Raw genomic sequence first — 14,167 nt, forward strand, 5'->3', positions numbered from 1 at the left:
TGAACAGGCGGGAGCAGAACCCCCGAGAAGGCTGAGAAAGGGGGTAGACCGCCTTCTTCTCGACCAACGAGTTCACCTCGTCCTGAAGAGCCTGCCATCTGGCAGGGTCTCGAGGAGGGGGGAACGTCCAGGGTAGAGCGGACAATGGAGGTTGTGACGACAGCGGTAGAGAAAACCCCGACCACACCACCCTCAAGAAAAACTGGTTGGAGACCAGTCTGCCCCACATGCCGCGGGCCCGAAAAAGGGAACCGACGGACGAAAGAGGGGCAACTTGAGGGGGCGTCAACGTAGGGCCGGGACTCACTGAAAATTCTGCTGGCGGGCAGGCGCAGGCTTGCGACCACCCCCCCTGGTGGTGCTGCTTCCCCTTACCTGTCTGAGCACCCTTCTTCTTGCTTGGGAACGCAACAGGCGCCAAAGAGGAGGAAGAAGGAGGCAGTGAAACTGGCTTCTTCTTCTTCTTCTGAGGCTGGGAGCTGGAGGTGACTGTAGCACTTCTCTTACTCCCCGCCGCCGTCGCCGAAGCAGCGAGGCCAACCATCAGAGAATCAGTGTTCCTCTGGCGTGTGGACTCCACCACAGAACGAACAGTGTCCGGATGAAAGAGGGAAGAAGGCTGAGGAAACGTGTTCCTCAGACTCTTCCTCATATCCGGAGGCACTATAGAAGTAGGCAGAAAATGATCACGGAACAGGGCCAATAAAGTGGACCCGTGTTCCAATGGCCAATTCTGCCGCAGACGTCACGCACGATCGCACGGCATGCAAAGCCCGATCCACTCGAACCGTGTCAAGGACCCGAGTGGAATCGGACTCTGCCCGATCGGGAGGGTTCAACAGTGTGGACAGCGTGCTCATCCATGTCGAGGCCTGTGATTGGGCCTCGACTGTGGAAGAAACGGTGGCCTCAAGATTGTGGAACGAAGCAGAGCTCAGTTCCACCTTCTTGACCGAAGGCACCTCCCCAACGAACACATCACCGTCAGCCCCACCCTAAACACTCGAAGTCTGGAAAGGGAGAGTTCGAGAGTCAAAGGGAAAAGGGAGGGACGAAACAGATTGGACACGAGGAAACAGTGGAGGTGCGCCTCCCAAAGGAAAGCATGGCACTGAACCCGCGTCCTCCCGAGGAACATAGGTCGCGTTTGCACGTGAATCTGTACTCCTCAGGCGATGTGCTGCCGCTTCCACCGTGGCACTAAGACTAGGGTGGAACGCGAATTGCCGGCGGACGGATCGTTCATAAAACGAGCCGCCGGCAGACGCGGCGTGAGCCTCCCACGCCCGGGACGAAGCGGACTCAAAGGACGAGAGGGCGTCTCAGGGAAGGACGTCCTGAAACTGTTCAAACGTCCTTCTAGCTGTGCGAGGACGAGCCTCCTGCCTCTCGTCCTCAGACCCCGGGTCCAGGTCCTGTGTGTCAACACTAGACGACAGACGCTTAAGAGAGGCATCCGTGACGTCAAGACGCCGCGTGATGTCTGTCATGTACTGTTGGAAAGTACGAAGCATAGCTTCGGAAGTTCCATCAGAAACCGGCAAGGGTAGAGGATCAGTGTTAACCTCAGGGCGACCCTGATCCTCCTCCCTATCGTCCTCCGACTCACTCTCCTCTTCACTTCCCGACAACTCCTCAAAAGCAGGAGTGTAGGGAGCTTGAGGGGGAAGAGCCGAAAGCGATGAAGCAGGCTGTGAAGAAACGCCCACAGAAGCAAGAGGCCGCGAAGACCCCTGCCCCAAAGACGAAACGTCTCCAGCAGCCGAAGGGGGAGAAAAACAACAACCCTGCGACTGTTGGGTCAGCCCAGCCAACGAACCCCCGCCATTTATAGACTGAACAGGAACCCATCGGGTCTGATCAGAAAAGAAATGGTCCGGTCCGGTCGGGGGTGCCGATCCGGTCCGGTAGGGTGGTCCGGTGTTCCGGTCCGGTGCCGGACCATCCGGAGGTCCCGTTCGGCACCGAACCATCGTACCCACAGAAGTGTTCGGGTGGTTAGGTCCGGACGTGGACATACCGTACCATACGGACCCGTGGTCCGGTATGGTCCGGTTCGGTGCCAGACCATCCAGACCAACAGAGGTGGTCGGGTGGTCCGGCACCGGGCCATCCGGACCCGTAGGTCCGGACCCGTAGGTCCGGACCCGTAGGTCCGGTACCATCCGGAGGTCCTGTTCGACATCGAACCATCCGTACGCACAGAAGTGTTCGGGTGGCTCGGTCCGGGCGTGGACGTACCGTACCATCCGGACCCGTAGGTCCGGTTCGGTGCCAGACCATCCGGACCAACAGAGGTGGTCGGGTGGTCCGGACCGGTCCGGTAGGGTGGTCCGGTGTTCCGGTCCGGTGTTCCGGTCCGGTCCCGTACCATCCGGAGGTCCCGTTCGGCACCGAACCATCCGTACCCACAGAAGTGTTCGGGTGGTTCGGTCCGGACGTGGACACACCGCACCATCCGGACCCGTAAGTCCGGTGGTCCGGTGCCAGACCATCCGGACCAACAGAGGTGGTCGGGTGGTCCGGTCCGGACCGGACCACCGGTCCAGTACCGGACCATCCGGACCCGTAGGTCCGGTCCGGTCCCGTACCATCCGGAGGTCCCGTTCGGCACCGAACCACCCGTACCCACAGAAGTGTTCGGGTGGCTCGGTCCGGACGTGGACATACCGTACCATCCGGACCCGTAGGTCCGGTTCGGTGCCAGACCATCCGGACCAACAGAGGTGGTCGGGTGGTCCGGACCGATCCGATAGGGTGGTCCGGTGTTCCGGTCCTGTGGTCCGGTCCCGTACCATCCGGAGGTCCCGTACGGCACCGAACCATCCGTACCCACAGAAGTGTTCGGGTGGTTCGGTCCGGACGTGGACCTACCGTACCATCCGGACCCGTAGGTCCGGTGGTCCGGTATGGTCCGGTTCGGTGACAGACCATCCGGACCAACAGAGGTGGTCGGGTGGTCCGGTTCGGACCGGACCACTGGTCCGGTACCGGACCATCCGAACCCGTAGGTTCGGTCCGGTCCCGTAGCATCCGGAGGTCCCGTTCGGTACCGAACCATCCGTACCCACAGAAGTGTTCGGGTGGCTCGGTCGGACGTGGACATACCGTACCATCCGGACCCGTAGGTCCGGCATGGTCCGGTTCGGTGCCAGACCACCCGGACCAACAGAGGTGGTCGAGTGGTCCGGCCCCGACCGGACCACTGGTCCGGTACCGTACCATCCGGACCCGTAGGTCCGGTGGTCCGGTGTGTTCCGGTTCGGTGCCAGACCACCCAGACCAACAGAGGTGGTCGGGTGGTCCGGTCCCGACCGAACCACTGGTCCCGTACCGTACCATCCGGACCCGTAGGTCCGGGGGTCCGGCAAGGGCCAGAGGTACTGTCCCGCACCGGACCCTAAGGTCCGGTACGGTCCCGTACCATGGGTCCCGTCCGGACCAAACCCGGAGGTCAAGTCCAGTCGGGACCCGTGGGTCCGGTTCGATCCCGACCCGTAAGCCTGGAACGTTCCGGACCCTTGGTCCGGACCATCCGTCACCCGAACACCAGACGCTAAGGAATGGCGTGGGGTCAAGACGGTCCGGTCGGAGGTGTCGGTCTGAGCAACAGAAACAATGTTCCCGTCGCCCTGACCATTCGACAGAAGTACCACGTTCTGTCGAACACCTCCACGTCCAGTAACTAGTCGGCCGGAGCGTCTTAACAAGAGGGACAGCCACCAGTCACACGGACGTCAGAGGGAACCGTAGTAGCAGTGGTCGTAGGCACGAAGCCTGAAACCCCTGCCCCCACAGGACCGCCCTGAACGGGGTCAATTCGCATCCCAACCCCAGCGGGGAGGGAATTCAGAGACCCCGTCATCTCCTCCGATCTCCCCCCCCAGGAGGCCGAAACTACTGTCGAAACAGCAGCAGACGACCCAGCGAGGGAGTTCAGAGGAGGACCCGTGTCCCTCCTGGCTTCCACAGCGGTGGAAACCGAGGAGGGCACAGGAGAGGCACCGGAAAAAGGAAGATTTTAATGCCAACTGCACCCGGTGTTCCCAGGCGGTCACCCATCCAAGTACTAACCGGGCCCGACGTTGCTTAACTTCGGTGGTCGGACGAGAACCGGTGTTTACAACGTGGTATGGCCGTTGGCTGTCAAAACCTGAGTCTCTCCAGTAGCCCCTAGATCGGATTCACCAACCCCCAAAGAGGGTTGGGAATCGACCTGCCCCCGGATTCGAGCCAGGGAGGAGAAGGAAACCTTCCCCCCAGGCTTGAAACCGGGAGGAGCTGAAGCCTGAGACTGAGGGCCGGACAACGGCGTCGAAGGGGGGGAAGCCTGTTCCACTGAAGGAGAAGGAGAAAGAAGCTTTTTCTTTCTCCTCGACCTTCCCCGAACCTTCGACGGCGCAGCCCCGCCCGAAGTCCCAGGCTCAAGCCCAGCCTGTTTGAGCAAGCTCGCATTGAGCTTGCTCAAACAGGCTTTCTCCGCCCTCCCTCGCCGCAAACGCAAAGCGTTTGGGGAGGGAGAGTCGGAGCGCCGAAAGATCCCCTTCTCCGTGCGTAAAACATGACGCTGGGCGCCCGGAGAAGGGTTGCCCCCGGCAGACTCTGGTTCCGTAGAACCAGAGCCCAAAACAGGACGAGACATCCTACCTCGCCCTGTACGTACCCTTAAAGACCGAGAATTAACAAAATTCAAAGAAAATTTAGGTCAATACTCAAGTGAATGCGGCGAAACGAGAAGCAGACGACCGGTCACCACGAAGTAGGACGGGAGGCACGCCGAGTCCGCCACACAAAAACGGAGGCACAAGTTGAAGGAAACACAACGTAGCCTCAAGCCAGAAGTGGAATAACACACAATAATCCAACAGGTGATAGTCCACACAGAAAAGAAGCCTCTTAGTCCAAAATAATCCGGGAGCGTAGCAGAAACACAGCCGGTCTGACACGCGCGAAAAAAGAAAGAGGACGCGCCACCTACATCCTGTAAGGGGGAAGCACTCGGACAGTGCCTGGGATCCACGGTGGCGCATGGTTATGGGAGATAATTGTACCCACTCAGCGTTTTGTCCAATTTTTTCGGCCTATAATAGATAATGTGCAAGAATAGTACTGTCGAGGTAAGTGTTATATTGACTGCTTATACCCTGAACAGCACAATAAAAACATGATAAACTTCATTGAACCAGCCTTTGGGTAAAGCACCTTAAAAACACCACATCTAACATTAAGCCGGTAAAAGGAAGGTTGTATGCAGCTGGAAATATGTTCTGTGTGAGAAAATTAAAACAGAGCGGTTCTCAATCAAAGAAAGAAAAGCTCACAAGAACAACGGAACAGAACTCACTCTTTTTCACTGGTGAGACCCATTATAGCCTTGCTTTGTTCCCTGAAAAGAAAACATCTTTGAATCTTTCATCAATCGTTGCTTGCACAAACATGCTACATCAGATAACAACTTTTTCCTTACAATTTACAACACGAAAAAAATTATAATCAAACATTAGCAAACAAAGACACTTGGTCTCTGCATGTCTAACTGATATTGATGTCAAATAACCAAAGGGAAGTAATCGCTCTTTATGCGTACGACATGTGTAATAGAGTAAGCGAGAGTTGTGCAGAACCTTTTCTTTTGGCACCCGAGAGAATAACAAGCATTGAAATGAACAAGCGACTTTCATCCTCTGATATATAACTGATATTGAATAAACAAAAACTAAGTACACAGGTTAAAGATTAAAAGAAATTAAAATTTAAAAATAATCATTTTTTCTTATTTCCCTCTTTTCACTGCTTTTATAAAAAAAAACATAAAAAAACCTGAGCTCCAACATTCCATGTAATTAACTACACCTGTGAATAAAAAATGTGAAGAAAATGTGCTTACCTGATCTTGTTTCCAAGTTTCTCATTGGCCATCCTGTAAATACAACAATAGAATAACAGTTAACAAACTGTGAAACAAAAACACTGATAGCAAAATGTTCATGCATGTACAGTACGTTGTATTAACTGCACATACATTTTGAATCAAACCAGTGATGGCGCTAGTATTTTTTCAAACCGGTACGCAAACTTTTATGATGCAAACAGTCCAGAAAAAAAACCGGTAGGCAGGTCATTGGAACCAGTAAGAGTCCAACTCAGAGTACTGGTTTTATTGTTTTACCAGCGAAAAAAACCCGGTAGTTCTAAAAATCAACCGGTATTGCGGTATTTTCTCGTTTCAACTGGTAAAATACCAGTAATTACCGGTTAACGCCAATACTGATCAAACATTCTAAAATGCATTCTGTCATCATACACAAATGTGAAAACAGACGAAAACATGTAAACTGGATGAAAACAAAAAGGAAGTCAAATGTAGATACAAACTTGCATCATGCAGAATGTAGAAACTAACTTTTGTTCAGAACCAAACGTTACCTGCTGACTACAGCTTCTTTTTCCTTCCTAAAGATGAAATAAAGAGGAAGATTTAAATAATTAAGCCTTTGCAGAAACTCTCAAAAAAAGACACTCCAATATATATTTTTAAGCTATTTTTGCTACTGCAGTACACACAGCTATCACAAAAGTGGTCCGTCAAATCTGCAAAATCTCACACAGTAACAGAGCGGGAGAAACCCACACAATAACTTACATTCTCACACAGCGCCAGTCCCAATAATCATTGTCGAACAACATTGCTAATGATGACAGTGAATCCACAGAATTCAAAACACTGCAAACTAATTCTCCTGCACTCTCAAACCATCAGAGTAGTCACAGCCAAGACAATGAATGCTAAGGTGTATCCACCAACAGCTGTGAGCTCAGCAAAGGCGCAAGTTATGAAAGTTTGCTGCTGACTGATCCCTTGTACAAGTCTGACCTAAGACCCCACACATTTACAACGCCCAGGTTATTACGCCACAAAGTTAGCATTGTGCTATTAGCACGGATTAAGCTAAGGTCGCAAGGTGTTAAAGACCAGATTCACTGAACCATGGCAGCAGGTCATTGTCCCTTAGAGAAAAAAAATCACATCTTTATCCCTAAAGTTGGGTATGCCTGTGTAGATACACCAAAATGCAGCTAAATGTTTATTCAGAAGCAAAACATTGACATTAAGATTTACATATTTATTTATTTTTATTTAGACTTTCTTTTCAAAAAAAGAAAAGCTACATCAGACTCAGGATGTACGTCTCCATTCAGTTATTCACTTTTTACTGGCCAAAATGATTGTTCTACCAAGGCAATGGGTCCATGCAGACCACTTTGTAAGCCCAAGCAAAATGCTGCCATCCACAGTCTGCTTCTCCTGGGGCCTTCTGAGGCCTCCCTCTGAAATGTCCACAGAAACAAACGCATTCTCTCATCAAATTTCACAAATCACTTACTTTTGTTCCTGCACCCAAGTGTTGACGTTCTGTACGACCAGCTCACTCTCGCGGTGCAGACGGTCACCGTTGGCTCGTGACTCTTCCAGCGCTATTCTCAGTCCCTGGATCTCTTCGTTGGCGCTGCGGTAGTTCTGTCGCAGCATCTCCAGCTCATTGCGCAGCTTGATGGACTGAAATCATGAATAAATCAATCAACGTGTCAATAAGAATGGTAGTGAAACTGAGATCATTCAATTCAGAAACAGCTGAATGCAGGGGAACTTTTCTTTTTAGATTTGTAATTAATGTCTGCAAATTTACCTTGTACACACATGTACACACTTGATCATCCAACTTAAGTTATCATTAGTGGCAATAATCAAATTCACAAATAAAGCTCTCGCGTGTGAATGAACAATTTCTAACTTGACAAAACAACCGGAAGTTTTGTGTCAGTTTAGTTTTGCTATCGAAGCAGAGTTGCATGGTCATACTTTACACCATACAGAAAATGAAACAGACCAAAGAACTCCTTGTGAGTAAATCAGTAAATTCTTTAACTTACTGAATACCTATGTACCATATAACCAGATTGAGCTCAACACGACAATGCAGCAACTTAGCAACTTACATCCTCAACACTGATTTTGATTTTCTCCTGCAGGGAAGACAACTCCACCTTGATGACCACCAGTTCTTCTTCCTTGGCGCCCAGTTCTGCCAGCGCCTGTTTTTGTTTCTCCTGGCTGGTCACCAGGTCCACTTGCAGGCTGGTGTAGCGCTCCTCAAAGTGTTGTAGCTAAGACACACACACACACAATCAATCAATCAATCAATGAGTCTTATATCGCGCATATTCCGTGGGTACAGTTCTAGGCGCTCTGCAGTGATGCCGTGTGAGATGAAATTTTATACGGCCAGTAGATTGCAGCCATTTCGGCGCATATTTACCTTTCGCAGCCTATTATTCCAAGTCACACGGGTATAGGTAGACAATTATTAACTGTGCCTAAGCAATTTTGCCAGAAAAGACCCTTTTGTCAATCGTGGGATCTTTAACGTGCACACCCAATGTAGTGTACACGGGGGGAGGTTCGGACACCGAAGAGAGTCTGCACACAAAGTTGACTCTGTGAAATAAATTTCCGCCGAACCTGGGATCGAACTCACGCTGACAGCGGCCAACTGAATACAAATCCAGCGCGCTACCAACTGAGCTATATCCCCCACTGTGTTGTAGCTAAGACACACACATACACGGTTATAAAAGACGTTTTGTTTTCACCTGGCTGCATACTAGGTCTTCTTGGTGCAATGTTCTTCACAGCTATGCTGCTTACCCATATGTACTTACAATGCAGTATTTTTGTAATGATATTTCCGTTTCTCCTTGCCACACACAAGGTCCTCTTACACAACATAATACTTACACACATTATCTGACTCAGGTTTTTCTCACTCACTTCATCATCAGTGGCCTGGTTGAGTTCCTGCATCCTCTTGAGTTCTACCTGCAGCTTGCGCACCTTATCCTCGTACACCTGGATCTGAAACACCACATACACAACGGTATCATCATAACATTCTGCATACACAAGAACATGCTGCCACACCATCTGGTTACTGCATACATCAACACATGATCATCTTGTCTACATATGTGTATGAGGGGTTCGAAAACTCTGCACGTTTTCCAGAGCCACCAATATCATTGGATGATTGTTACTCTTCCTCTGTTCAGACCATTTTCATTTTCATGGCACCTGGCCTGCTTATTCCACCTTCTGACAAAGCCACAAAATACATGTCTATCTCAAATGGCACTAATTGCTGCTGTAAGCACGTAAAGTTTGTCTCTAGAATAGCTTTCCAGATCTATCAGTTTGCTCCATAAAATCTGTAACACTGTCCATAACCATCTGCCGAGCACAAACAGAAAATCACCTCATCCTGTTTAGAAGCATTTTGTTGATACCTGCAGGCCAGTTCTGTTGTCTGGGCAGTTTCTGTCTTATTAAGATCTGTGCCCTCCCTTATCCCATTCTAACCCCAGCCATACCCTACTGTTGTTTAACTATAAAACCCTACCTCGCCCGTCATGGAGGCATTTTGTTGCTGTATGCGGGCAAGTTCAGTCTTGTGGTCAGCTTCTGTCTTACCTTGACCTATTCAATCACCCAGACAGCCCCTCGTCCCCCCCCCCCCTCCCTCCCCCCCCCTCCCTCCCAGTCACACTCAGACCCACCTCATCCCTCATGGAAGCGTTTTGTTGCTGCATGCGTGCGAGCTCTGTCTTGTGTGCGGCCAGCTGTCTGGACCTGTCACCAAGCTGCTCCATGCTCTCCTTGTGGTTGCCCTGCACGGTGGTCAGCTGTACGCGCAGCTCGTGGGTGATGTTCTCACTCTCCATCAGCTGGGAGACAAGAACAGCAAATGTGTATATGGCTCACCATTCGTCATATATTACCAAAGTAACAATAACAATAACAACACTTTATTGTCCATTAGAATATTCTAATTCAAATTCAATAGAATATTCTGTTTTCTCTAAAGATTTTGCACAAAATATGGTACTACACAAGTCGCTGGAGAACTCACATCAGACTGAGTCTTCCTGAACTGTTCCTGCACCCTCTCCTGGTCGGCCTGCATGTGGGACATGTTGTCCTCATACCTGCCCATCTGTAACACGACACACAGGGTTACACCTTATCCTTCTGTTTGACATGCTGGCTTATTCTTCTCTGTTTACATGCTGGCTTTTAACATACCGTTCAGCTGCTGCTTTAATACATTTCTGATGGCCAAGATCACCATGATGGCTTATCTACAGAAACTTGCTTCAAAAGCAAAGCGTATGTTCACATAGATCCAGGCACCCACGTAAGCCGAAGCACGCACAGATCATCTAACAGACACACTAATGTATACCCTCGCTGTTCTATGCATACAGTTCGGCAAATACACACACACACACACACACACACACTTTTTCACTCATGTACACACCCATCCAACCCACACCCCCTGCAGCCTGTAAACACTCTCCCCAAACACACACCTCCTGTGACAGCTGCTTGATCTGCTTCTTGTTGCTGTCCAGGTCCAGCAGAGCGGACCTCAGTTGTCCTTCTTTCTCAGAAAGCTCCTCCTTCAGGCTGCGGATGTTCTGCATCAGCTCTTCGCTCTCTGCACGCTGCCTCACCATGGATTCGTCTCGACTTTTCACCTATAGATACAAAACAATGTATATCAAAATACCTTACAGAGGATTAATCTCAACCATTCCAATGTAAAAACAACAAACAAACTGTTATTTAAAAACTTCCCCACAATACATTCATACTGACTCTTCGCCTGTACACAGAAAACAAAATCATTGTTTAGAAAATTACTTCAGAGTGTGGCAGAAAGAACAACCTTACAAGTACGTTACTAAACAACACCTGCAAATGCCACACTAACATGACAAAGAGTTTTATAGTATTATAATGCCTTTTTAGAGCACACTATTTTTATATTATCAATGAAAGTGTTTAAAAACAAATGACAGACAAAAGGATCACAGGCTGCATAGACACAACAGCAAGAAACATCATGAGCGCAGGCACACAGTGTTGTACTATCTAACTCGGTTATAAGTTATAACGACCACACAACGGGCCAACCAAAAGAGCTCATTACAGAGCGGTCCTTTTGAATAGGTGGATTATACAGAAACACAAGTCATAAGAATCGTAATGAAAACATGCAGTCAATTTGTTGGTCTAGAAGACTTGGACGGTGGATTCTGTTAGTCAGTGACGTAAGTCAGCGTATGTAAAAATGTCAGGGATCCTTTGGGAAGGCCGTTAATATGAGTTATTTCTAATATGCTGACTGTTAGCAAATGATAACAGACATGTCGAGAAAAAAGATATCAAGCATGAGCCTTTTAGGCGAATGCTGATAATGTTTGTGAGACATGTCTGTTATCATTTGCTAACAGTCAGCATATTAGAAATAACGGTTTTATTACCGTTTAATTCGACCAAAAGAAATTTCGAAGCGACCCCGCGAATTAGACAGAACAGCCGCAATGGGAACTGGAGCGCTCCTACCTGATTATGCCTGTCAGTCAAAGAATTCTCGTGACCTGGGTCAGCCAATCAGAGTAACACACACCTTACGTGATGAATATTCACAAGTCAAATGCGTTTCGGACACACAACAAACCAAGTTGAACATGCGTTTCGGTTGCTTCGCTTTTTCTTGTTGAACAGAGAGCGACAGATTTAGAACCGACTCCAGACGGATGGGAAATGACGTAAAGATACATTTGACGTAAAGCGAGTGACCCAATTTCACTTGATTTTCCGAACTTTGATAATTTAGATTTCAAGTGAGCGAGTCGGCATTGCACACTCAGAGGATGGGCGGTGCCTCACTGTTCCTAAAAGCACCCACCGACAAAACTTGCTTTTCGGTATTTTTTAGATAAAGAGAGTATTATCTGACAGCATTTGAAGTGTCATTCTTTAGAATAAATCACACTGATATTGCTGATTTAACTTTTTACTTTGTCTTGTTCATTTTCAGCTTGATAAACAAAAAGGGTCCCTGCCTGAACGTTATAACATTTAGAGGGTCACCTAGAATCCGTTCTGATTGGTCAAAAAGCCATATGGGGCACTGAATTGGTAATAAGGGCAGATGGTTGTTGTCAAGGGGTGGTTGCAAAGGCAGGTTCCACTGTAATAGCACATGTACTTCATCACCTTTCAAACATGAACTTTTAGTTATAAGTTCAACTGCCTCTCACCTTGTCTGAGAACTCCCTGAGCTGTCGCTGGTAGGATGTTACGTCCTCTTCCAGAGCGATGCAAGCCTTCTTGCTGCCCTGGAGCTGCTTGGCGGTGTCCTGGTGACGCGCTCTCTCTCCGCGCAGCTCTGTCTGCAGCTGGCCCAGGATGTGGTCTTGTTGCTCCACCTGGTGGCAAGAGTAAACAACTTGTTACTCTTACGGTTATGTGCCTTTTTTTGTTGATACAGTGGTTCCTGCGATGACAGGGCAACCTTGGGACCAGTCCAAAAATGTCCCTACACTGTCCTTTTCATGACAGGAATATTCTTGTCAAGCTTAAGGACAAAAAGACAACAGAAAGTGTCCTTCATTTGAAGATGTAATCTCACCCGAGGGACCTCGTGTAAGTAGAGTGGAACATCCCACATGATAAAACCTGAACCCTTTTGAGACCCTCGTTTTTCAGATTTTTGTGTTGGTTACATTTGTGAATGCTTGCCCCATTTTCAGATTTTTGTGTTGGTTACATTTGTGAATGCTTGCCCCATTTTCAGATTTTTGTGTTGGTTACATTTGTGAATGCTTGCCCCATTTTCAGATTTTTGTGTTGGTTACATTTGTGAATGCTTGCCCCATTTTCAAATTTTTGTGTTGGTTACATTTGTGAATGCTTGCCCCATTTTCAGACCCCATCTTTTCAGACCCAATTTTCTTGGCTTTTCTTTTTAAGTTTCAAAAGGGGTACCACTGTATGGGTGAAGTTAGGGTCATGAGTGTTGGCAGTTCCACTCTGTAGAAAACAGTAGTTTTGACGGGGAAGTAGGGGTACAGGAATGGAGAAGGCTACCGCTGTTCTAAGGTATTGATAGTTACCACAAAATGAAGCTTTCAAATTTTGTGAATGCCTAGCCTTTGTCCTATACTAAATCGGTTGACTGAGTTACGTTTATCAAGTCTTGAGTGTATTAAACTTCTTCAGATACTGCTTTAAGTTCATGAACCCAGCAAAAAAAAAAGACAACAGAAAAATGATCGGAAACAAAATCTATAATAAGCAACAAATCAATGAAGAAAATAACTGCCAACAAACAACATAACAAATTCACATGCAAATATGAAAGTCATTCACTCAAACTATGGAAGTATTAATACACAAACTGGAGGTGTCAAGGAACAGCAACTCACTGAGATCATTTTTGATATCTGCAAATAATTATTCCAAATTGATTCTGAGAAATGCTTTCAATAGTTAAGTACATCACTTTAAACACGTTTAGAAGAAAGCATATTCAGCACAATCCTAATAAATCAAAAAGCTACTTGAAACATTACTCCTCAACATATAGAACTCACATATTTTCTTTAAACTTACAACAGCGTTCATTGATCAAACTACGACCTAAAAAGATTAAATTCAGCTCTTTCTTCATCCCACTCCTTCCTCTAATACTGAGTTTTCTTTCTCCCCATTCCAGGACAAAGAAAAATATGCACATTAGCGAGAACTATGCATATAAGCCAACTGGTCTGACAGTATTTCTACCTGCTCTCTGCAGTCCTTCAATGCAGCATATCTGAACATGGCTAAAAATGCAAGGACTAAACAGATGTAGGCAACAACAGGTAGACATGACAACCAACCTGTTCAGAGAGCATCTTCTCCTGTTCCCTGGAGGCCTCCAGTTCCACGTGCAGTTTCTGGGCCTGCTGTTTGTAGGCCTGGCCCTCCTGCACAGCGGCATGGAACTCGTCCTTGGTGCTGATAAGGTCGCGCCTCGTCTTCTCCAGCACCTGCTTCTGATCCACCAGCTCCTCCTCGTAGCTCGTGGCCCGCTCCCGCATCGTCTTCAGCTCAGCCTGGGGGGAGGAGGAATACACAGGCAGGTTAAGATGACAGTAGACTTAAGTTCTGCTTGTGGTGTGGGCTTCTGTTTCATGGTAGTGCATGGTTGAGGTGGAATTATGAAATTTGGACTCATGAGGAGAGAAAACTCTAGCGTTAACAAAACATTTTCTT

The 14,167-nt window shown here is 48.1% G+C and overlaps 1 protein-coding gene and 1 non-coding gene across 8 annotated transcripts in view; both read right to left on the bottom strand.

Moving 5' to 3' along the window:
• The window catches only part of LOC138975218 (early endosome antigen 1-like), a 144,091-nt gene that overhangs the window by 10,057 nt on the left and 119,867 nt on the right, over positions 1-14,167 (bottom strand). For all 7 annotated transcript variants that reach the window (XM_070347887.1, XM_070347898.1, XM_070347873.1 and 4 more), the window contains 10 exons: positions 13,792-14,007; positions 12,169-12,336; positions 10,429-10,596; positions 9,966-10,049; positions 9,613-9,780; positions 8,831-8,914; positions 7,999-8,166; positions 7,386-7,558; positions 5,888-5,920; positions 5,345-5,386 (listed from right to left, as the gene is read on the bottom strand). In XM_070347887.1, coding sequence (XP_070203988.1) covers positions 5,345-5,386; positions 5,888-5,920; positions 7,386-7,558; positions 7,999-8,166; positions 8,831-8,914; positions 9,613-9,780; positions 9,966-10,049; positions 10,429-10,596; positions 12,169-12,336; positions 13,792-14,007 — 1,304 coding nt within the window. The remainder of the gene's footprint in view (positions 1-5,344; positions 5,387-5,887; positions 5,921-7,385; positions 7,559-7,998; positions 8,167-8,830; positions 8,915-9,612; positions 9,781-9,965; positions 10,050-10,428; positions 10,597-12,168; positions 12,337-13,791; positions 14,008-14,167) is intronic.
• LOC138951356 (5S ribosomal RNA) lies at positions 4,026-4,144 on the bottom strand. Its single transcript, XR_011451104.1, has one exon. It is a non-coding gene; the product is annotated as a 5S ribosomal RNA (ribosomal RNA).

Source organism: Littorina saxatilis, linkage group LG1 (genome assembly GCF_037325665.1).
Source record: "Littorina saxatilis isolate snail1 linkage group LG1, US_GU_Lsax_2.0, whole genome shotgun sequence".
Taxonomy (NCBI): Eukaryota; Metazoa; Mollusca; class Gastropoda; order Littorinimorpha; family Littorinidae; genus Littorina; species Littorina saxatilis.